At 44.2% G+C, this 25677-nt stretch overlaps 1 protein-coding gene across 9 annotated transcripts in view; it reads right to left on the bottom strand.

The window, feature by feature from the left end:
- Positions 1–25677, bottom strand: part of ATXN7 (ataxin 7) — a 132592-nt gene that overhangs the window by 61684 nt on the left and 45231 nt on the right. For 4 of the 9 annotated variants that reach the window (XM_077325045.1, XM_077325049.1, XM_077325043.1 and 1 more), the window contains 2 exons: positions 15925–16233; positions 14606–14674 (listed from right to left, as the gene is read on the bottom strand). In XM_077325045.1, the coding sequence (XP_077181160.1) occupies positions 14606–14674; positions 15925–16222 (367 nt within the window). In that variant the 5' untranslated portion in view covers positions 16223–16233. Of the gene's footprint in view, positions 1–14605; positions 14675–15924; positions 16234–16847; positions 16918–17006; positions 17237–25677 lie in introns of those variants that run through there. The other 5 variants (XM_077325048.1, XM_077325047.1, XM_077325050.1 and 2 more) reach the window with 4 other exon arrangements.

The following is a 25677-nucleotide window of genomic DNA, read 5'->3' as shown; positions in this document are numbered from 1 at the left end:
GAGTGGCAGGGCAGCCCCTGAGGCAGCAGTCAGGGAGGAGGACGAGGAGGAGGTGCGGTCCGATACCGACTGATCCACGGCCCGGCACCGGTCCTCGGACCGGGGATTGGGGACCACTGCTTTAAGTCAAGATAAACTCACTCAAACAGGAGTCCCATAGTATACTGCACTGCTCTGGCTTACAGCAAGAAACTCATTGATAGATAAAACAGACCCACTTGCAGATAGAATACTTCTAGATGTTAACCAAATGCCTTCATTGCCGGCAGGCAGAGTCATTTTGAACACTCTGCTTGTTGGGATGGCTTTGTTCTTCATTGCTGACACTCATATTTGCGTAAAAGGTTGCATGCTTCATTTTCATCAGTGACAAAATGGCATGCAGGTTACATTAAGGTGAGACAACTTCAAATCTTTGGACTGCAGGGTAGCCCTTTATGCCACACAACGTATGCTCTTGCTGCAAAGGGAAGGAGTAAGGAGATATACAGTGTCCCACACTCCAAATGGAAAAGGCTTCCTATACTGTCTGAGTGTCACTACAGTTTATTTGATCTTTGATCTTTCATTTCAATTAGACTGGTATCTGAACCCTGAGAATGCATTACTATTTATTCACAACATTTATATAATGGCTTTCTTTCCCATCCAGGCCACCAAACAGGCATACTTAGAGGAGAACTATATCATGAGTGAGTGTTATCGTTGACTGGAGAGCTATGACTAGTTTCAATGTTTGGGATGTATAGAATGGGACACCATTAATTCGAAGCCATAGCTGATGGACTTATTCTGTAGAAGACTGAGCTTATTTCTGCTATAACACCTCCAGGCAAATTTCTTCCCTTTGCATCCGCCCTGCCCCCCAACAGCAAAATCTTTAACATGGTCCAAAGGCCATAAACATATGACAAACACCAGGTTGGATAAGACACAAAAAGAAGCGGAAACACAAGAGAAAGATCGTGATAGCTACTAGCTACTGCACTAAGACCATTTTATTGTATCCCCACCTGTGTTTCCACTTCATGAAACCTATTTCTCAGTGTTCTAATAAATAGGGAAATTGTTTTGCTTGCTCTTATATAATATCATGCACAAGTGGAACTGTGCGAAGTCCATTTATTTTCCTGCATCACTGAATCCAAGCCAATAGCTTGATAAATAATTCCTAGGATGCCAGCAGAGTCTTCCATCAGAAGGGTCACCGCCAGTTCTACAGGTGCCAATTCCAAGAATTTCAAAATCAAGGACCAATTCCCCTGTCCCCAAAAAACCCACTCAAAGTTCACACAAATTATATTGGCTCTTCATATTGCCTTTCTGGTATCAATGACTGTAGCCCTCTGTTTTCTTCTAGCAGATAGCACTTCTGTTGGCAGAAAGGAAGTCCACGCCATGCTGAAGACCCCCCACTTTGGCACCAACGGGCTCGTGGGATTCTAGCACTTCCAGATGCACAGCTGGTTGCAGTGGGGAGGGCTGGGGGATAGCCAGAAAGTTTGCTTTTGTAAGCACTGCCCCAAAAGAGGACCCGGGCCCAAGCTTTCAGAACATTGTTAGCTTCCTTCCCCAAACATATATGTAGATCAAAAGATTATCTTGAAAAATTAAAGGAATAAAGGCGCAACTTTTGTTTCAGGGCTCTTAACAATAAAGTCATAATTTATTAGGATGCTCTGTACAATTTCCTAGTTCAGGCAGTCAAACCTGTTCAAGGAAAATTAAGTTGCAGCTTCATATAAGCTTTCCCTTTCTGCCAGAAAGAACCTTACTGTGCCACCAAAAGCCGAACACAGAAAACCTGCCAGGCAGCATTGCATACGTCCTTCACGTTAAGTCTAGAAGACGTGTGAATCTCAGGTGCAACCTCAGGGTAATGTTGGCAAACAGGGATCAGTAACTGACACTTAAAAGAGTATATACATTTTGAAAACACATGTGAGCGTTTGGCTCCTGCTTTTCATTCCTCACTTGCTGCTGTTATTTTTAGCACTCTCTCCTGGGATTTCCTCAACTCCCATGAAAGAACGCAATGTCTTGCAATACTTTTGTCCTGCAGTAAAAGCGGCACCCAAATGCCCTGCCAACTTTCTAACTAAAGAGGAAAGCACGGTAGCCAATAGTGATATTCTATGCAGCTTCCTTTCAAGCTGGCATCTGAGATATTACAATCAAAGTCGGACTTCGAGCAAGGAAGCGATATGTAGGCCCTAGCGGTTATGTCACGAGCACTCTTATAGAGCAACAAAAAAAGCTCGAAGAAATACACAAGAGGGAAAGATCATAATCTGATGCACTATTCAGTGACAATCTACAAACTCGCCAGTGTTTACACTGCACAAAGGCAGCATCCGAATAATTTAACCAAGAGGAAATGAACCGCTCCGCACTCAGAAAAACAAAAAAAAACAAAACTAGGATTGATAAAACTTATCTCAAGCCAATAATCAGATCAATGCCTCTGACTTCTTTAACTGTTATTTGCAGTTGTTATTTCTCCAACCCAAGAGCAGATTCAGCATACAGTCCTCTACGAATATCTAAGGGAAGGAAGCGGTCTTCTCAGCTAGCAAGGCTTTGGCTTGAACGCCTGCTGATATTTTAACTCCATACTCAGTGGACCGTCGAGCAAGATCTCGCAACTGGGAGCCAAACAATACATTTAATTTTTATGTTTTTGGTTTTTAATGAGTTGGGGTTTCCTGTGGATCCATCGGATGGAGGTCCTATCAATCAGACGGGGCTCCCGAGAGCTGCAGGGGCTCTATTTGAATCAAAGGTGTGCCCCCTGTGCTTCTTTCCCAACACATCACTGACCAATTGCTGTAATTGTTTTGTTTATCATATATCATATGCTGTAGGCTGGATTACTATAACATGTCCTACGTGGGTCTGTCCTGAAATACAACTTGGAAGCTGGTTCACTGTAATGACTAGAGCAGCCTTTTTCAACTTTTTGACCATAAAGGAACCCCTGAAATATTTCTTAGGCTTTGCGGAACCCCAAAAGTGGTGACATTCTCCTTCAGAGAAGTGGGCGCAGAAGCAAGATGCAAGAGCCACCCAATCAATCTATCATTTGCCGTTTCCATTGTGGAGAACAAGACTAGCCCTGTAGAACAACAGGGGAAGTGGGCTTCAGTGATGTCTAGTGATGTCTGTGGCCATCCGAACAACTGGGAAAGGTAGCATAACCCCTGAGGAGTTCTCACGTGATCCCTGGGCTAGAGTGTGGGACTAGCTGTGACAAACCCAGGTTCAAATCCCTGCTCTGCCTTGGAAGCAGGCTGGGTGACTTTGGGGCCGTCCCATGCTCTCAGCCTAACCATAAAATGGAAAACAGGAGAACAATGTAAATTCCTTTGGTTCTTCATTGGGGATGGAGGCAGGGGACAAATAAAGTGGGAAAGCAAATAAGCTCCCATTGATACAGGATGTAGCTGCCTGTCTGCTGATGCAAGCCCATTCACTTACAATTTGTTTCTAGTTTCTACTCCAAATGACTGTCTTCTATGTCCTTCATGACTCACGCAGAGTGGCCTCTCCAGGTAAAAAAACTCCGACAGGCTTGGATCAGTCCAACTATCTCTTCACCAACTTTTCCTCACAGGGAGTTTGGCAGGCCTCAGGCTCCTTCAGTGATTGCACCCGTATTACATAATAGCCTCCCTGAGGCAATACACGAAATTCCTTCCTTAGCCTCCTGGAAAGCGTGTAAAATCTGGCTACTCTGGACTTTCTGCAGAGATTGTTTATCCTAGTAGTGCATGTATTACATGCTACAGGTCCCGTGGTTCCAGGGGCCCAGCAGTCCTGTACAGTTAGGGGCCTTCACACCGTGATAGTTAGCGAGTCCTCACACTTACATGGCCTGTAAGAATGAAAAAGGGCGATATACGTGCTCTGTGAATAACTGGGCATGTGTATCACTCACTGAACATGCATGCAAACCACAAGCCACAGAAGTGTGAAGGTCCCCTAGATATTGGGGCACTGCGCTTGTGCATCCCACCAGGGTTCGAGAAATGTTGTCAGCAAAGTTAAGGTGTCAATTGCTTCCAATAACAGCGCCAGTTGAGATCTTCTAAGGCCCCGCAAATCTTTAAACCGGCTCTGGTGCTACAGGCCCCACAAATCCTTACATGAGACCTGATTTTTTTGCTGAGGGTTTCTAGACCAACGGTTCCCAACCTTGGGGTCCAAATCCCAAGTGGGGTCACCTGGCTCTTTCCGTGGGGTTGCCAGGAGAGGTTGGTGACGGCAGCTGGCAGCGGAGGCACCATGGCACTGGCCTCCTCCAGATCGTTGTGCGCTTGTGTGCCTGCACATAAGCACACGCGCCGCCTCCGCCGCAGTTGGGGTTGCTGTGTTATGGCAGTTGAGAACCGCTGATCTAGACTAAGGAATTCTGAAAAAAGCAAAGTTGTTTTGATACTTGTTGAGTAACAAAATTGTACTGTGGGTGATCGCACAAGTTCTGAAGGGTATATTTTTGGTTCGACGATTGTCGGATAAGTTTGTTCCTTCTAACACTATTGAGCTGCAGATATTGTACTGCTTTTTAAATTTTTGTTGGTAGCCACTCAGAGACAATCAGAAGGCTACAGTATGAATACTTGAAATAAGTAACTGCACAATGATGCCCTGAATTCCCATCAAGAAAAAAAATGGTGCACCATTTTATGTAAAAATTTAATTGCAACACTGTTTTTATAGTTACAAAGTTAGTCCCGAAGATACTTTCTCATGGCGCAATGAAAGTATTTAATGGCCACTAGACAACCTGTAAAATAATAGTGAGGCGGCGTGGCAAAGTGGATTATGTGCTGAACTGAGTATTGAGACCATATTCCGCAATCAAGATTCAAGGCGTTGGCTGTCCTTAAAAGGCCTACGTGGCTTGGGGCCATGGTAACTGAAGGGCCCTCTTAATCTATACATCCTGGTCTGGGAATTAACATGGCCCCTTGGCTGGTGGTCACCCGAAAGAGGGTCTTTTGAGAAACAACCTCACAATTATAAAACAGCCTCCCTAGGGTAGTATGCATGGACCCCTCGCTTTTCATCTTCAGGAGGCAGGTGATAACAGTATTAATTAAGATTGCATTTAGCTAATTTAGTTTTTATATATTCATAAATAAAACAACACTCATAACACACATGAAATATGATAGTTTAAACTCTCAGCTTTTACCTGAGTTACAACTGTTGCTTTATTTACATTCTTAAGTTGCCTTGAGTTCTGTGAGGTAGAAAGCTAGCTAATAAATAGCTTCAATAATTACAGAAATAAATTATATGCTTGGATTGTGGAACCGGGAAACACCCTACTCGCTGACTAGTAAAACCTGGCTGAGTTTGTTTCTCCTCTACTATAGATACTTAAAGTCTGATCATCCCCAGAGACATGAACTAAAGGGCCATTAGGCCTAAGAACTGTAGCCAAGAGCAGGGAAGAAGATCCACTAGCACATAAAGAAAGCAGGAGAAGCCTGGCTTTGCATTCAAAAGCCTTTCCCCCCTATTCCTTTTTTGTTTCTACTACATTATTTTGTTTTGCACTGTATTATAGGCTTCTGCTTAGAAAATTAAACTGTAATTTGAATCATGACAAAATAAACACTTTAAAAAGTTGACTGTAAGGGAAACAGATGCAAACACCAGAACCATGACAAGTCACTCTGCTGTCTTTAAAGGAGACAACTGAGCAGCTGACAAGGACACTACAGGGCCACCCTGGTTAGGCTGGTGGATAAGCTGTGCATGATACACCCCAGTAAGACAAAAGACAAAAGTAAGAGCCTCTTGTAGCGCAGAGTGGTAAGGCAGCCGTCTGAAAGCTTTGCCCATGAGGCTGGGAGTTCAATCCCAGCAGCCGGCTCAAGGTTGACTCAGCCTTCCATCCTTCCGAGGTCGGTAAAATGAGTACCCAGCTTGCTGGGGGGTAAACGGTCATGACTGGGGAAGGCACTGGCAAACCACCCCGTATTGAGTCTGCCATGAAAACGCTGGAGGGCGTCACCCCAAGGGTCAAACATGACTCGGTGCTTGCACAGGGGATACCTTTACCTTTACCTTTAAGACAAAAGTAATGCTAAGAGAAACCACAGTGAGATCAAGAGCTAGTGTGCGTGCACATGAAAGCTTATCCCTTGAATAAAACTTGGTAAATGGCCTCAAACTTTGTTCTGCTGCTTCAAACCAACCCAACTACCCACCTGAATCGAGCTAAAAGCCTGGACCGCAAGCCAAATAATTAATGGCTGATAAGCTTTACTTTACAATACATGCACTAACAATTGAATACACAATTGAAATTTCTGGCCACCTTTGGAAGAGAACTAACGAGTAAAGAGGCCTCTTCCATTTCAGCTATTTGATGGAGTGTGTCATTCTAAAGCTCTTATCATGCTTGTTTTATCGGCTGCTATACATATCTTATTTTTCATGAATAAATGTGTGTTATAATAAGACCTCTGAAGAAGGCCGTACACGGGCTGAAACGTGTTAGGTCTACATTGATATATAGTGCACATAACATTGTTCTTGCAATAGCCTATAGGCTGTGTACGTTTTTGATTTTTTTTAAAATTCAAGTTGCATGCAATAAAGGTCATATAATTTTGTAATTAACTGATACTGTTATACAGACATTGAACCTTTTAAGGTCCTGACTGACTTCAGTTGGGTTTTTTTGTGGTTCTGGTTCTCAACCTGGCTACCCACCTGAATCGAGCTAAAAACCTGGACTCAAAGCCAAATAATGAATGGCTGATAAGTTTTCTTGTCAGATCTCAGATATACTTAGCAAATTATTCTCTCTTTCTCCTGAAAATTATAGTGATTGTCTTAAGAATGTTTCACCAACGATGGCCCATGCAGTCAGAGACGGGCGCATGGCGAAGACTTCCCAATAAAATCGCCGAGGGTCGGACATGACTGAATGGATAACATCATCATCATCAAGACTGTGATTATGCTCATGAGGTCTCTGAGAACCCTGATCAACCCAGAGCTCTTGCTTAAAGGCCCTCTGACATAAACAAGCAGCTTCCCCTCTCCAAAGCCATTGCAAGCATGATTACAGCTGCAATCTTCAAACACCACAATTCTGAAAACTATTCTTAATATCAGGATAGGTCCCAGGTAGATGACACACGGTAACTATAGTAAAGCTAAACGAATATGGGTCTGGCCTGTGACCAGATGGGAGACCTACAGGGAATGATAGAAAAAAGGTCGCTGTACATAAAAAAATATGATCTTGCTGGAATTCTTACAACAAACCTAAGTAGTACCGTATTTGCCGGCGTATAAGACGACTGGGCATATAAGACGACATTTCCACTCAAAATACAGTACTATGGGCAGCTATGTCTATCCCAACTGAAGTGCACCCGGCGTATGAGACGACCCCCCCACCTGGAGGCATGTTTTTCAGGGGGGGAAAGTAGTCTTATACGCCAGCAAATACTGTAGTTCCTTGCCATCATCATCATATTGCACATGTTGCACACAGACAATACACTGGGTCTACCAGAGACTTTTGTGGATGGAAGGAATTTTTTCCCTATGGAGTGAAGGACTTTTTCACCTCCTCTCCCTCACTGCAGGCCAAAATATTCCCCTAAAATGCTGCTCCTTGGGAAAAGAGAACCCCCAGATCACTAGGAACAGTACAGGGAAGTCCGCAACAGGAGAGGAGATTCTGCAAAAATGCCTCCCCATTGTTCTCTTTATGACAATCCTCTATGGGATCCAATAGAATTGTTTGCCTAAGATCACCCAGTGTGTCTTTGGCAGAGGCATTGCTGTTTCTCCACATAATCAACTACATTTACAGGGTTCTAGATTTGCCATAATCAGATTGAAGGGGAGGGGGGAAACAACCCTGCAGGAGTGATAACTCATATACTCAATTTTAATTAATGGAACACTATTTAGGGTCATTCACATCAGTGGAACTGAGGCAAAATCACCTCAGTAAGTATATGCCGAGTAAGTATATAGTACTTTGGCCACCTCATGAGAAGGAAGGAGTCCCTGGAGAAGAGCCTAATGCTGGGAGCGCTTGAGGGCAAAAGAAGAAGGGGACGGCAGAGAATGAGGTGGCTGGATGGAGTCACTGAAACAGTCGGTTCAAACTTAAATGGACTTCGAGGAATGGTAGAGGACGGGAAGGCCTGGAGGATCATTGTCCATAGGGTCGCGATCAGTCGGACGTGACATCGCAATAACAAAGTATATACACGGTAAAATATATATATGAAAAAGGAACTACATTTGAACAGCAGTTTTGATATGCTGAATTCTGGATTTTATAATAGGATAATACTTAAAACAGGAATCTGGTTCCAAAATATTCTTTCATTCCTTGTGGGGGGGGGGGGAATATCTTGAAAGTAAATGGTTAGGTACTGTGTATATATATATATTACAAGCAGTTTTATACATACTCCTTTACACAACTATTAGGTTAGAAGGAAGAACAGCAGGAAATTATTTTGATGCTCAAAACTGTGCCAAAGCAAGCTGGGGTTGCGATTTAAATCTTTGGCAGGAAGTATTTAAAAAAAAAACCTGCAGAGAAATGGAGCTGATTGACCATTTCAAGCCCAACTCTCAAGTTATTCTTCTGTACAGGGAGATTCATACCTTTATACAGGATTATTATGACTTTCTGGCTCTAATAAAACAGAAGTCCACCATCACTTCAGAGACTAATGAAGTTTATTCTAGTGAAAGCTTTTGTAAGACAGAACTCACTTTATCAGATGCATGAAGAGTAGGTTTGCAATGCCAATGCACTTATATTAAAAGTTGCAAGCAACAGAAGAGCCAAGGGGCAGGCAGAGCTCTTTAAATCTGCGTTCTTTTAAAATGTCCTTGCTTGTCCTAGATTTTAATATTTTACGATACTTGTCACTGTGACTTTTATTCTGAACCTCGTGAGCTGCCTCAAGAACCAGTTCTTTACTAAGACTGCCTAAACCAGATAAACAAATTCTGACATATGCATCAGGAAGCAAATATCTGTATCACTTCCCAAAGGTCGCCCGGCCATAGCTACATTCGACACAAGCATGTTTTTCTGTGTACAAAAATGCAACATGAGCCCATATTTCTGCTGGATTCCAACTCCTAAGCCTTGCCTCTACTGCTGCCTAACAAAATCAGCAACAATTAAAACACAAACTCAAACTCATTGTGGAGTACTCCCTAATTCCAGTGGGATTTTGCAAGATGTTTTTGATACAGGGGAATTTATGAGAGCACAAGGGGGAAAAAAAAACAAATGAACACATTAAACACAAGTTAGTTTTGTGCCAACTGATCTACCTGTTTTACCTATCTATTTATAAAATATTTTACAGAAAAGATTGGCAAGCTGAGCTACAAAGGATACAACAGGCTCTTGGTTCAGTTTTCAGTTACAGCTAAAAAAAATAATCATGATTGTTAGCATTTTTTTTAAAAACACACCCACAAAAATTCACTTTGGACTACGATTTTATTTTTCTAACCTCATTTGAGTTCATTTTAGCCTGGATGCAGAGCTAAATGCAGAGAGGGGTAGTTAATGAATTTTGAATAAATAATAGTAATTGTAGGGGGGAAAAATACTGGTTTTCTGAATTTCATTTCTAAACAATTTTTATATTTGCTTCAAATTTAGACTTAAATGGTACTCCATATATACATATACATATTTTGCCTCTGCCAAGCTGCAGAGAATTCAAACTGTCATTCAAGTGTGTAAGTCTGCAACCTCTGGTGCTCTTTTAAGTTCCAGGAAATCAGAGCTTTTGCTATAATATTGCCATGATACATTACATTAAATACAGAGAACTGGTATAGCATACAGACTGACAGTGCTATCAACCAGGGAATTTCAATCACACCTGTGCCATGATCTCACTAAATAGCTTTAAGCAAACCTGTTTTCTCAGCCTTAGTTTACCCTCATCTGCTCTCCAGAGCTGTTATGATCCAACATTAGAGGGTTGTTGTAAAGATCTGAAGCACCCTGATCCATCCAAAGATCAATACGAATGCTAAATATTAATAAGCAGCCTGGAAATGACTTGTATCATCTAGGCCCAGGAAAATGAACCTCAGACAGAAAACCAAACCCGCAAAGATGGGAGAGATGATAAATTATCATAAATTATAAATTATTATTTTAAATTATATTAGTATATCTAATACTATTTTGCACCATCTCTAATTCTGTAATCCCAGTGGTTCTACATGGTCTATTAGACCTCTCATGCCATCTGACTGCATTGCTTTACGCCACGTAAGCTATCTTGAATCTCAGTGAGAAAGGTGGGCTATAAAGGAAGCTAATGAACAGGTAAGGAAGGTGCAGCTTCTCTCCAAAAAGGTAAAAGCCTCTACTTCTGGGAGCTGTTCCCTCCCAAATTATCCAACCTGCCAGTTAAGATCTGCTTCTCTTTACAGAGGTGGCGATTAGAGTCAGGGCATTTTCCGCGCTGGCACCTTGCTGCTTGAATGCCGTCCCGCTTGAGGCTTGCATGATGCCTACTTTACTTCCTTCTAGGTGCCAGGCCAAAACACATCTTCTTTAATCAGGCTTTTAACTTGGTGTTTTATCTTACCAACTTGCCCATGGTTTGCCTCTGTTTTATGGATAGTTTATATTTATATATATGCTCCCAACTGCCTTCTTTAATGACTTGTTTTTAAAGTCAGCTAGATTGTTTTAATTGTAAGCTCTCCAGAGCAAGACTCTTAAGAAGGCAAGCAAACAACAAATACACTGATTTGTCCATCTAGTGTAGAGCCTCAGTCTAAGTGGCCAGTTTGATATTCCAGTAGAGATTTCAAGCAGGATATGAAGGGAAGAACTTTTTCCTGACATAACGACTCCCGATATTTCGGAGGTGGTTGCTATCAAATAACAATGCATTAAACTATGAACATGACATATTTTTCAAGTCTTCTAACCGAGCAGACATCGGCATGTTAATTACATGCTGAATAGCATTTTCTGTTTGTTTATCCTAAAAAATACAACCTGTTTCTCAAGTATATTTAGAACCAGGAATGACCCTGATCTTAGGGCATTTGTGTTTACAGAATTCTATGAGAGCATGGGAATGCAATTCTAACCAGCACTAAAAGATGCCAGAGTAGTGGTGATAAGGATGCTAACTCAGATAGACGATCCTGCCACAAGGTCCAATTAATTCATGGAGAAATTAACGGTTCAAATATCATTTCTATCAGTGCATTTCATTCTCCCCCCCCCCTTTCAATGCAGGATACTTTCCTTCCCATGATGGATGTACAAAAGAAACAAAAATGACTTCCACAATGAAAAGCACATATGAGCAGTGAAGAAGCATTTTATGTATCAGCTCTCTGAAAAACAATTGAACTGGCATTAATCTCACCTAACCAGAAACCTGAAAATGCACTCCCTCTATCTCTAAACGTTTTGTTTACCCTGAAAGGGCCCTATTTATTGATTTTGGCTCTTTTAAGGTTAGTATATTTATAGACATTTTCCAGGTGCTGCTATTGCATCAAAGTTGTATGAATTAGACAAGCCATGGGCATCATTAGGCATGGTTTGGACGGAATGCCAAACTATGTTTTGGCACCATGCAATCAAGTGTTGGAGCCTCTGGTCCACTCACACAGCCTCTTCATCCTCCCCTTGTGTGCTGCAAAATTAGTTACTTCCTGGCTTCAGCAAGCCATTACGGTTCAACTTGCCAACAATGGTTTGCTCTTGCCTTGTAAACTAGGACTACAGACCACAATGTCTTGTGAACCTACATGAAGCAGACAGGCTTGGTCTACTATTACAAATTATCAGAATTCCCAGTACTTGGCCCCTACAGCTTTGTGGGGTATTCTTATCACTCAAGCTTTTTCATTTGTACACAAAAGCCCCAGAAGATACCAGCCATGGTTTTCGGTACTGGGTGTCATCACACTATCCCGATAATAACCAGCTCTCTCTCTAACCCACCTGATGCTGCCCTAACCTATCTAAATAAGTGCTTGATTGCCATGACTAAGACACTAAAGGCAAACAAGTGAAATCAGATTCAGGCAGCATCGAGATAATTCGGGTCAGTGTACGGAATAATAGTAAGTCCACTCTCCACATTTGATGGGGTGCCATTGGCCATTGCCGACTCCAGAATCTTTAAGCTTTACTAGATCCAGCGCTGTTTCTGCAAAAAATCCTGTCCTTCATGTTCACCAGGCATGGAGGCTTGGGCTTGTCCCATGCAATCTGGTGACAGTGACCGATGCCACAGTAACCTCGAGACGAGACTATTGTTGGACAGCCCTTGAAGTCTATTTGGAATCTTCAGTTTGGGCAAAATAATGCAGCCCAGTTATCATGAGGAACATGGTGGATCTATCACGTAACATCCATTTTGCAATTACTTCTTTGGCTGCTTATTACTTTCCAGGTTAAATTCAAGGACCTGGTTATTACCTATAAAGCCCTTCATGACCTTGTATCCACAAAGCTATTTTTCTCATTATGCTCTATTACAGCTCTGTTTATCTGAACAAGGGCTTTTGAAGATTCCCTCCTGATAAGTAAGGTCTATCATAGTATGCACTTAGATGTGTCCCCCCCACACCCCATGGCTCCTCCCTAGTAGAACAGCTTTACAGAGCATATTAGGAAAATGCTTACATTTCAGACCTTCTGCAGTTTTTGTAAAATAGACCTCTAGAAGAACCTTTTTATTAACTGGTACTCCAATATTGATTTATATATTTTTTACTATTTTAAGTGTTTCTATTACTGAATGACAAGACTTTTAAAGAAAGTTGAACGACAAATGCAGTAAAATTAAATACACCCTGAAGTTACTATTAATGCTGCCTCAATAGGTAAGGAAATTTATTCTTGCCGAAGTTCAGACTCCTTTTCAACTGTTTACCACCTGCCCCTGGTCCATCTCCCCCAATACAAGCTCGGACTATCCCCAGGGTTCAGATTATTTACATGTTAAAGTTAAAGTCCAGCGCTAAAGACTGCTGTGTCAGTGATTACCAGCAAAATAGTTCATGGTGCTTCACTGATCCCCAGGCTTTAGTTCTATGTAGCTCTTCAGCTCTCCTTTAAATATGTTACTAGTAATGTGCCAATTTCTTTGTGAGGCCGCCCAACACATAACCTCCTAGACAGCGCACATATGTAGGGGAAATTATATATTGGTTCAGATTGTCATGCATATTTGAGTACTTTTCAGCATAATCGGCCTGATAATACCCTAAACACACTTCAAAGATTCCTCAGGATGGCAGGGAAGAAGCTAGAAGGACCTGAAAACGTCAACAAATTCATCCATTCTCCGGGATTGTCAAAATACCCTTCACCCTAAAACATACTTGGCACGATGGTCACTGTAAATATTCCAGCCCACTTTAAAAAACAGTGGTCTAAAAATATTACACATTAGTAGTTTGTCAGAATGCTGCCTCTAGAATGGTCACAACTAGTAAACAACAACAACAACAACAACAACAAAACAGTTGTCTTTAGCTGAGGAAGGGAAGTTTACCCGAATGGAAGAGAGTTGGCATTGAAGCTGCCACCCTTCCCAGATGATAACGTGCTGCATCTACCCTCCCCTCCCTCTTCCTACTTGGCTTCAATGCATAAGGCTCTAACCTGAACTTCCCTTAGACTACTGGGAAAAAAATATTAATGATTGTAAGCATTTTCTGATGATTAAATATGGCTCTGTAGATCAAAATTTCAGGGGTGGAGAAAACAGTCAGTTTGGTGTAGTGGTTAGGAGTGCGGACTTCTAATCTGGCATGCCAGGTTCGATTCTGCGCTCCCCCACATGCAACCAGCTGGGTGACCTTGGGCTCGCCATGACACTGATAAAACTGTTCTGACCGAGCAGTGATATCAGGGCTCTCTCAGCCTCACCCACCCCACAGGGTGTCTGTTGTGGGGAGAGGAATGGGAAGGCGACTGTAAGCCGCTTTGAGCCTCCTTCGGGTAGGGAAAAGCGGCATATAAGAACCAACTCTTCTTCATGGGCAAGGGCTTCTTACAAAATTTGACACAGATAATGTGCCTCTTGACGTTAAGCCTGCCCCTTTCCTGTCCTAGAAAGCAACACTGTCAGCTGCCTCCTAAACTTCAGTCCCCCATGGGAACTTCTAATTAATCGCAATAGGACACACACACACTTCCTAAGCCTGTCAAAGGCTAGGTGGGATGGAGCCTGACCATCAAGTAGGTCCAGTACAAACCACTACAGAATTCCACATTACCATGTTGGACGTGGCATGACAGCTGCCGCCTCTCCTCCACCTAATCTGTGTTTAATTACAAAAGAAGCGTTCATCAATGAACACCCCTGATTTTATTAGGATAGCTTGGACTGTTACTTTCCCTTAACCACAAATAGTGACATGTGCGGTGACAATTTCAGACAGAAACAAGCTGCTGAGTCAAACCAACCTCTTCAGGCTCATTACAGGCTGGGGTTGCAAATCCAGGCCTACACAAGATGCGGCTAGCGAATGTGTCCAATCTCAGCGACTTCCCTACTCGGTGGGATGCCTCTTTGTGTAGACTCACCTTCTCTACAGAGTCGCATTGCTTCGCGGTTTTTCCCGTACTCCTTGAAACTCTCTTCCAAGGCTGCCCCTAGAATGCAACAACGAAAGGAAACTGTCAATTTACAGGATCTTTGTGGAATAGTGTCCATACAGTGAACAATGCAGTATACTGGAATTTTACCTGCCTTCAATCTAGTGCAGGACTGACAAAACTGTGGCTCTCCAGATGTTTGTGAACTACAATTCCCATAAGTCCGTCAGCATGCTGCTGGCAGGGGCTCATGGGAGCTGTAGCCCATGTTCATCTGTAGAGCCACAATCTGGCCATCCCTGTGTATCCATTGTAAGGACATGGTACAAAAAAAAATGTACAGTGCAGCTATTCTGTCCCTGCCTTTGCCTCTCATGCACACTTCTAATTAACAAAGCATCAAGATGCAGAAAATTTAAGGTAGATGAAGCAGTATAAACAGCAATCTCCGTCATAGACATAAAAGCAAACTATTAACTTGTTTCCCCATTACGATTAAGGCAGAGTACAAAATCCAAAGTGACAAATAAGAAATACTGGATTCGAAGATGGAGTACACATACCTGTATAAGCTACTATTCTATAACGTTTCAGTGTTTTCACTGACACACTAAAGAACTCAGTTGCCCAAATACAGCTTTTGTCACAAAAGTGCCTAGTAGAAGCACATGAGAGAGCAAAAAGTTGTGTCAGATGAAAATGTGACAACCAGGGCTACTTGTCAGTCAGTTATTTTAAGGATTTCCGAACCGCCAATGAGTTGGTTCCTGAACAACAAGTCATTTGTTGGGGAGAATCTTTTCTTTCCCTGGCCCGAAGGTCTTTATAAACAGACACCTGTAAACAAGACCCGCATGCATCTTCCACGCAAACAATGTGCCTGGAAACACACCACCACTCTTCGGGTTCAAGTCAAGGCGTTGCGGGATGCGTGAGGCCCACCGTGATACTCCTGACATCCATGCTTAAAAAAAGAAAAAGGTCCAGTCCAGATACCTGAGCTGAATGACTCAGGGCCACATCAAGGAGCGCTCACCGGCCCTAAAACCTCAGACACACGTCAGGCAGAGGGGTGGGCCTGACCAGGGTTAAACAGGAGCCTCCACCTACCTGCCCGCCCCCACCTGGTCACCAAATCTCTGGGTATGTCACAGATGCCTGCCCCCAGAGCCTTAGAGGCAGGTTGGAGCACCCCCTTGAGACCTCCCCTCGCCCCCTCCCCGCTGGGTTAACCCTTTGCTGGTAAGCAGGACCGCTCCTCTGCCCCCCTCCCCGCCCGGGAGAAAAAGGGGGCTTCTCCGCCTCACCGTCGTTCCCGTGAAGTTTAGCAGCATCGACCCAGTGGCTCCAGGGCTGCCCCAGCATCGCCTCCGGGCTCGGCAAGGACCTGCGCTCCCCGACCGTCGCCATTGCCGCGGAGGTGGCGGTGGTCGCGCTGGCGGCGGTCGCGCTGGCGGGGCCGCTCTCGCCGCCTCCGCCGCCGCCTCCTCCTCCTCCTCCTCCGCCGTGCCGGGGCCGCCGCTGCTGCTGCTGCTGCTGCCTGCTGGCCGCCACCGCCGCTCTGCGTTGCTCCCCTCTGACGTCAGCCACGGCCCGCGCCGACATTCTTTCCGCTGCTACAATGTAACGAGAAAAGTCATCAGGCTCTTTAAGGTGGCGCCGCCGCTTAAGGACGCTCCGCGACGATGCCGGGGGGGGGGGGAGGACACCGGATCGGCGGCCGCGGCGGCTACCGGGGGCCGGGCGGCGGCAGGAGGCTCCGCATCGCCTTTGTCTCCGGCCCCTGCCCGGCCGCCTCTCCCGGGGCGACTCGATCAATCACCGGCACAGCCCGGCCCAGGCTGGCGGGGACGCGACCCGGCCGGGACCATCGGGGACCGCCGCGCCACGGCGCCCGGGAAGCGAAAGGGCTTCTCCGCCGCCTCCTTCTCCCTGCCTCGGGGGAGAGCGTGTCGGAGAGGCCATCCACGCCGCCCGCTTCCCCGAGCTCGCCGTCCCCGCCCCGCGCTCCGTCCCCCAACTCCAGAAACTTCACTGGAAGGAAGTTGGTTATTTTAGGACGCGGAGAGGGCCGGCTACAGCGCCCCCGCCCCTTCCCTCCGCGGAAGCAGGCCCTTAAAGGAACCTCAGCCTTCCTCCCCCTCGTCCCCGCCGGCCGGCTGGGATCCCCGGGCCACGCTGCCCCCAGGCCGGCGCAGGACTCCCCGCCGCCCCCCTCCCCAAGCCTTACGTCTCGCTCCCGCCAGAGCCCCCGGTCTGTCCGCGCAGGTGGGCGGCTTCCCCATCTCCGGGAGCCACCTTAAGAAGCGGCAGGCCTCCCTCCCACCTTAAAAGTTTTCACGTCAAGCGCAGGGACGGAGGCTGAAGAGGAAGCGAGCAGGAAACTAACCCCGTCGCTGCGACTCATCTCCCGCCCCCGGGGCTCCGGCGGACACCTTCCCTTCCCGAATGTCACCCGCCGATCGGGCCTTAAAAGGTCTCATGTAATATTTAAATCGCTCGGCGCCGATCCGCCAATGGGCGACCGGGGAGCGCAGGCCGGCGCCGGAGGAAGTCCCCCTCTTCTGGCCGAGGCCGGCTCTTCACCTGTCAAGAGCGTGCAGGGAGGCGGCAGAAGGCGCCAGGTGGGCCGCCCACAGGCGCCTTCGGGCTTCAACCTGCGGGTGGGTCGGGAGTAGCCTCGGGCAGGTACTTAGCCCTTTCGCTATCTCCTCTCCAAAGGCGCTTGCAATGTTGCAATGCTAGGAACACATTGCAGGGGGAAATCATCTAAGTCAGGGGTAGTCAACCTGTGGTCCTCCAGATGTTCATGGACTACAATGCCCATGAGCCCCTGCCAGCCTTTGCTGGCAGGGGCTCATGGACATTATAGTCCATGAACATCAAAGTGACTTGGCAGGGGAATCTGCTGACAAGAGCCTGTGAAGTGAGCATACAAAATAAGGATGCAATTCAAAACGCTTGACTTTTCCCGCACACTTGGTAAAAGTGAGCAAAAGTAACATCCTGAATGAATTGCTGAGAATTCACATGATTTTTTTCAACGGGAACACAAACTCACGTTCCGATCACAGTTCGAATCTTCCTCCCCAGTGGGCACCACCTGGTTTTTACAGAACCCTTGACATTTCCTGTCAGCTCTCACATCACAGCCATGCCAATGAATCACAGCACCAAAACCATGGCCCCAGTGCTTGGATGGACCTCCTCGGATTCAAAACGTGCTGGAAGAACCCAGCATCCAATCACACATCACATTATTTGTCCGGGTCAGAGCTTGGCTACATTAATCCATGCAACGGCTACATACAGGTTGGACTGCTGCAGTTTGCTTTAGGCAGGGCAACGTTTCAAAATTCTTCAGAGAACGCAGGCGTCTCTTGCAGGTGCCTGCCCCCAGGAATGGCTTGGCTAGCTATTGCCAGGGGAAGAGCCTTCTCAGTTGTGGCCCCGAGCCTCTGGATGACACCCATGACCTGACAGATTTGCGTAGTTTCTTCAGGGCATGCAAGGCCAAATTGTTCAGATTGCGCTTTGGTGGATGAGTGGTAACTAAAAAAATCTAATAAATAATAAATCCATATTGGGGAGGGGAAGGGTTAGGACCCAGCACTTCATGGTCCTGCCACAGTGAGACCATCATGATGGCAGAAAGCACCATCAAGCTGTAGCTGGCTTATGGTGACCATGTAGCCTTTAAGGCAAGACACATTCAGAGGTGGTCTGCCATTGCCTGACACCCATTACAAACCCTGATATTCCTTGGGGGCCAATCCAAATACTAGGACTGATTCTGCTTAGCTTCCAAGATCTGACAAGATGAGCTCAGCCTGGGCAATCTAAGGCAGTTTTCCTATGTGACTTCCCTCAAAATCCTGCATCAACTCACATGTGTTCATGGGGTGCCCCACAAAAATATGGGTAAAGGAGCTTGTGAAGCTGATGGCCTACAGTAGCCCTTTTCAACCTTTTGACTACTAAGGAGCCCCTGAAATAAATGTTCAGGCTTCAAAGACCCCCTGAAGTGAAGTGAGCTGGCCATACCTCCCCGCCATGCCCCCGAAAGTGACACAACCATCCACATCCTTTGCCTTCCTTTTGTTCTCTTCCCCTGCCTTCAGTACTATTATGGTGGCTCTACCTCATGTAGGATGGAAAGAAGGGCAGGAGCTAAGAAGACAGCCTGGAACCCCCGGCCCCATACCATACCACACCCAACCCTCCCACTTTGCTTTTTACACCCATGGCCTAGCCACCAAACATTCTGGGCATAAGCAGCCAGTTCCCTAGCTTGTGGCTAGGTCCACTAGGGCAGGAGGGGAAAGGCCACGGACCCCCTGTGGAGTTCCCATGGACCCCTGGTTGGGAATCTCTGGTCTAGAGCAGGGGTAGCCAACCTGTGGTCCTCCAGATGTTCATGGACTACAATTACTCATGGGAATTGTAGTCCATGAACATTTGGAGGACCACAGGTTGGCTACCCCTGGCCTAGAGCGTTGATTTTTTAAACCTAATGATTACTACAGAGAGTCCTGTACCACATTATACCACTGAATGTACCACAAAACCACACACTTTGTGGCATAGCCATTTATTTCATTTACGGTATTTGTAGTCCACCTTTCTGGCTGAGACTCATGGTAGATTACAATGCAGTAGGATTACAGAACTGGAGAATAATGCAAACAAATAAGATAAACAAAAACATGTCTGTAATGCAGTGACATGGATCTGAGGGCATAGATTCTTGCAATATCTCCTAATGAACCCTATGGAGGGTGCCCTTCTTCATGCAATCCATTCCATAAGATGACCACTGTGACAGAAAATTCATTGGCTTTGGAAGATGCACCCTGATCTGGATTGGTCCAGGATAGCCCAATCTCATCAGATTTCGGAAGCTAAGCAGGGTCAGCCATCATCAGTACTTGGATGGGAGACCACCAAGGAAGACCAGGGTTACAACGCAAAGACATGAAATGGCAAACTACCACTAGTCATCTTGTGCCATGAAAACCCTATGGGATCGCCGTAAATCATCTGTGACTTGATGGTTGATGCCAGGCAGGCTACCTTAACCAGGTGGACAATCAGTAGACAAGCAGCCAGAGGACAGAGGTTGGTGCTTGGGAGAAAGATGGTTCTTCACATCAACCTCCACTGGCTGCGCCTCAAAATTCACTGGTCAAAAATGGCATTATTCTGGTGAAAAAATAAAAACAGGAATCCTCACAACTTTTTAATATGGAATCCACCAAATGTTAAATCTGATCACAAAACACCCAGATGCAATACTCTGTGGCATAGTCTTGGTGTAAAAACAAGAATCCAAGGTTCCACGTGGCTCCTCATTGTTGTATAGACTCCTCCCAAATTGATCATGACATCAGTCTTGTCTGTGCAAAATAACACAGATCCACTATTTTGTATTGAAAAAACTTGAATTTCTAAAAACAATATTTGCAGATAACAGGCACAAGTCTTAACAAAACCCCACAATTCTTACCTACATAAATAGCAAATGTTTGTCTTCTTTACGGCATTGCCATAGCATAAGAACACTGATCCTCCTGCTTTTTAAGCTACTTTGTATGATTTTGGAGGAGAAAAGTAGTATATAAATCCTTTACGCTAAGAAAGGCACAAACCACTTCCTATCCATAGCATGCATTTGTGTCCACTAAACTGTATCACAAATAGCACAGCTGTAGCCCCTGCCGACTGAAATAAAGAATCAGTATCTTTTCCCCTTAAGCATGGTACAGATCACAGCTTGGATCTCTCACTAAGGTTGTAATGACTGTATCAAGCCACTAAGGGAACTTTAGGACATCACTATAATGATGGCATTCAGATCTGTATTTTACTGACTCTGCCCCCAAATGTGGATGTTTCTATACTGAACTATGTCAGGATATGGTGATCAAGTGAAAGGGGCAGAAGAAGCTGGCAATGAAGCGACACAAGATGGATATGCTGAACCTCATAAAACCATATATTGCTTTTTAAAGAAATTAATTCAAGTGGTAGAGAAAGTACTGTTGCTTTTTTCCCTGGGTTATCCCTTCCTGGATTCAACTGATCTAGCCATGTTGATCCATGCTACTTAGTGTAACTACAAGGTTAGATTATATAGCACTGCGCCATACGTGTCTGCCTTTGAAAAAAACTTGGAAGCTTGCAAAACATTGTGCTTAGGAGGGTGAACTTCTATGACCATAAGATACTGTACAGAAACTACTAGCTCAGGTGTTAATTCAAGTTGCTAGTTATTACTTTTATTACCTTCATGGCTCAGGACAGGAGGGGGGGTAGATGGCATATTTCAGATGTTACCTGGACCAGGATGCTATAATTCCCTTCTGCACTGCAACTCCCACAATCATCCTGAAGCTGATGGCCAATTTTGTACCTGGCATCTTTATGAGTTATGCCTGTCACAAATACACCAACTTAGCTTTCTTGGCATATACCACAGAAGGAGGGGGTGGTGGTCTAGAGGTATTGCTGATTAGGAGGTTCCAATTCCCTGAATCCAGGCTTTCTCAACCAGGGTTTTGTGGAACCCTGGGGTTTCTTGACGGCCCTGGAAGGGTTTCCCAAATGGGCGGAAGTTAATTAATTTTTAATACATTTTTAAAGTTTGTTAAATATTTATCGGAGGATACGACCATATATATGGTCATGTCGACCCACCCTCTCCCAAAATGGCCAATGATGGGTCTGAAGGGGGTAGAAACAGGAGGGGGCCCAGGTGGGCCTGTACACAGCTATGCTTCTCAAACACACTCTGCACGAGCACACCACTTCTGCAATTTCTCAGTCTGAAGAATATTTCAGGGGTTTCTCAATGGCAAAAACAAAAGCTGAGAAAGAATGCCTTAATCTTTAACATTTAGCCCATGATCATCCTCAAGTGGGTGGCCAGTTTTGAGACTGCTAGCTTTCTTTTCTGATGTGTTGTCTGCCACAGATGGGCATGCAGATAATTTTATTGCTAAAGAAGTGTCCCTAAGTAAAGGAACAATGAATATAATTGGCACAAAGTAAGTGGAGAGGGAAACAAAGGAATGATTATGGATTGGAGGGAGAAATTAAAACCACTATTTCAAAGCCCTCTTAAACATCTCAAAGATTAAACGCACACAGAAGCAACTCTTTCTTCTGCATAAGTCATTGTATAAGCCAGTCTCATAAAGCAGTTGCACTATAAAGTTGAATTTCAGAGCTTCGGCATTTAAAGTGGAGTGCTCTGCTTCATAAACAACAGTGCAGGTCCTCAAGTTTAAAAGTTTGTCACAAGAGATGTATTCCATAACAAAATGTTGTGGATTATTATAACATGCTTCTTAGCTACTCAATAACTCACATCTCATACTGCTTTTACAAGATATGGCTGAATTTAAGAGATACATGAAAAGCAATTTTAAAAGAAGGCAACATTTTACTGTGGCCTTCATTCGTTAAATTATAAACTCAAACTCACAACTAGTATCCTTTCAAAAACCTAGGCCTGCTACAGATTCTGAAAGTATCCCATCTACCTTGCAGCTTTTTTGCAGTCTGATCACATACACCTTTACTCAAAACTAAGTCCAACTGAGTTCATTACATTTTGGGTTTTGCCTCTTTTAAAAAGGGAACAGCAAGATTCTGTTTAGGGGAGAAGTTCTCAATTTCAGTGGTTATCAGATTTTAGCAGGAAAAACAAGATATTGTGTTTCATCAGGAAATGGCATCTTGGTTGAGGAAGTTATAGAATTGTGCAAAAAAGACTATTCTTATTTATAAATCAAAATAAGGCTTAGAATCTATATGGTAGGCTGCTTTGAGCTCTGTATGGAAGAAAGGCAGCTGATCAATGTTTTATTATACTGCCTCCTTTGTCCCAAAACAGATTGTGCTAAAATTGAAACCGGACAGAAAACATTAATTTTCTGTGAACCAGGGAGACAAATGACAACCCCCAACACACACATCATAGTCTATTTGGCCAAAGCAGAATGGCAATTGACACACATGAAAACCCATGGTAAGCCTCTTGAGTTAATGTTCATGCAAAGGTGCTTGCAGGTTCAAAGTAAGCCACAGTAAAATCACTGCCTTACACAATTTTCCTTCCCCCGGCCTCCCAAAAAAGCATTGTGAACAACAGCCTACAATCAAGAAAGGTAAAATATCTGAGCAATACAATGCAAGTGTATCCTCAGACCCTTCTGGATATGACCTGGAGGCATTAATGTTTTTTCTCTTGCAACTTCATGCTATTTTAAGGAAAAACATCATCTCCTTCCAGTGAAATACTTGCTCTTCAGTGTGGGTTTTCCCAGTCTACAGAATTGATTTCTTTTGCAATAGAGTCTAATGACATTCAAGATCTTTGGTGTGAGCTGTGAGTCAGATACTCAGCAGTACACGTGAAAGGAAAACAAGCAACGGGAATAAGCTTGCCTGGTGCCAAAAACTACGAGTCATCAAAAAAAATCAGGATGTTCTCAAGTCCTCTCAAATAAATGCCCTGAAAAGGATGTTATATCATTGGCCACTGAGAAGTTGAATCCATGTTTGGAATGTAAGTATAGCAGGCCTTCCTTTGGAAAATGGGTTCCATTTTCCATTGGGTTCCAGTTGACATCTCGGTCATTTACTAAAATGATCAAAGCCTTTTTCTGTTGCATTGCATATTTCAACCAGCATTTTATGGTATGCAATGAGAACATTTGATTCCACAAGGTCTATATAAAATGGCATCTCAAGAAGAGCTGATTTTTACATCTACATTTTACTACCTGGAGGAGTTTCAAAACAGCTTACAGTTGCCTTCCCTTCCTCTCCCTACAAACAGATACCCTGTGAGGTAGGGTGAGCCTAAGAGTGCTCTAAAAGAAACTGCTCTGTGAGAACAGTTCTAACAGGACTGTGAGTAGCCCAAGGTTCACCCATGCGTACTTTCTCTGGACCTGTTTGCATCATTATACCTTTGTTATAAAAAGGTAAAGGTATCCCCTGTGCAAGCACCAGGTCATGTCTGACCCTTGGGGTGACGCCCTCTAGCGTTTTTATGGCAGACTCAATACGGGGTGGTTTGCCAGTGCCTTCCCCAGTCATTACCGTTTTTTATTATTATTATTATTATTATTATTATTATTATTATTATTATTATTAGATTTATAGCCCGCCACTCCCTTGCGGCTCGTGGCGGGTAACAATATCACATGCTGGGTGCTCATTTTACCGACCTCAGAAGGATGGAAGGCTGAGTCAACCTTGAGCCAGCTGCTGGGATTGAACTCCCAGCCTCATGGGCAGAGATTCAGTCAGCATGTCGGCTGCCTTACCACCCTGCGCCACAAGAGGCTCTTGTTACCTCTGTTATAGTTTAATGTTAATAATATTATTATGAAGAACTAAGTTCCATGTACTGTTTTCTGCGTTTTATGTAAACCGCCCTGAGCCTCAGGGGAGGGCGGTATATAAATACAATAAATAAATACAATAAATAAACAAATGAGGTCACCCAACTAGCTGCATATGGAGGAGCAGGGAAACAATCCAGGCTCTCCAGATTACAAGCTGTCGCCCCTAACCACTATACCATGCTGGTCAGTTTAATTCCCTCAGCATTTCTATATCCTATCATAGTAATAAAAACAACAGAACTAATAAGTCCTGTATTTTGTAGACTATAGATTTAGGAAGGTACCATTATACCATCAGTGTTTTGGGGTGTGATGAGCAAACATGTCAAAACATAAGCAAATTTGTCAAAACAACCCTCACTACATGCTGAAAATATGGGAGTACTGAATATGGACCTCTACCAGTTCCTTTGCAACCCATCTGGGTGTAGCACTCACTGGAAATTGTGTGCTTTCCAGCTCTGGCACAGTCAGCAGGTCACTTGCTTCTAAGGAGTCAACCCTCTCCACCAAACTGTATCAAATTTTACAGGCACAAGTAAAGATGACTGCAACCATAGACTTAAAGTACAACTTCAACAATCAGCAAAATTCCAACACTGGATGGGAGGGAGCCACGAAATAATGGATATTTGGTGGCTCTGGAAAGCAGCACCAGCTTAGGCAGGCGTTTATTTGGCTTTTTAGCTAGGGGTGGGGGACGGCTTAGGGAAGAAAGCTTCCTTCTGTGCTACAGATAAGCATCATGTTAAGGATCCATCATTCCTAACTGGTTTGTGGAGGTTCTGTGGGTAAGGTGCTCTGGGAGAGAAAAGAGCAGCCTTGGACTTGCTGAAGATACCTATCAGGAGTTGTTTGCTTTATCTGAGAGCCAGCTTTGCTTTATATACCTAAGCTATCCATGCCTCATATTTGCCTTATTAGATTTTCTGTTAAATAAACCTTTGTTGTTCACCTCCACCTGTGTCTTGTCTGTCACGTCAAAAATCTATGACGCGGTATCTTTATTTACTTCATAATTACAGTCTTAGTCTAGCAGAGACTAAAAGACCTCTACAGGACACATAACTTACACACCAAAACCTTTATTTTAAAGCTTGTGTGTCCCCCCCCCTTTTCTCTGACTGTGGGTGGATGGGGGTTTAAAGAATCTTTAGGAGATGCCAGAGTGGGGGACTGGATAAGGCAGCTCCCTCCCTCTTACTCCAAATCTGCCATAGAGACCATCAAGGAATACCACAGTTGCCACATGGAGACAGGGAATGGCAAACAAGCTCTGAACGTCTCTTACCTTGAAAACCCTACAGCTGCCATAAGTTGGCCAAAACTTGATAGGAAATTTTTTTAAAAAACAAAACCTTCTTATTTCTAGAATGAACTGTTATCTCTTATTTCGCAGCATCTTAATTTTTTAAGGACTGAATCTATTAGGTATATATAAAGTATAAATAGGAGCCAATAACTGGAGGAGCCAGTAACTGTACAATTAATAACTGAAGTATCTATTACTTTTGTTTCTGATGAGATTTTATCTGCTGTCATAACTTCCCAAACTTTTTCATTGAAATAAGGAGACTCCTATAGCTAGTCTGGAGTCTTTCCATTTCTCCTACTTTTCAAGAATAGATTTTGATGTGGCCA

The sequence above is a fragment of the Paroedura picta genome, chromosome 3 (genome assembly GCF_049243985.1).
Source record: "Paroedura picta isolate Pp20150507F chromosome 3, Ppicta_v3.0, whole genome shotgun sequence".
Lineage (NCBI taxonomy): Eukaryota > Metazoa > Chordata > Lepidosauria > Squamata > Gekkonidae > Paroedura > Paroedura picta.
The sequence above is the reverse complement of the archived record's forward strand: the minus strand, read 5'-3'. Positions and strand labels throughout refer to the sequence as shown.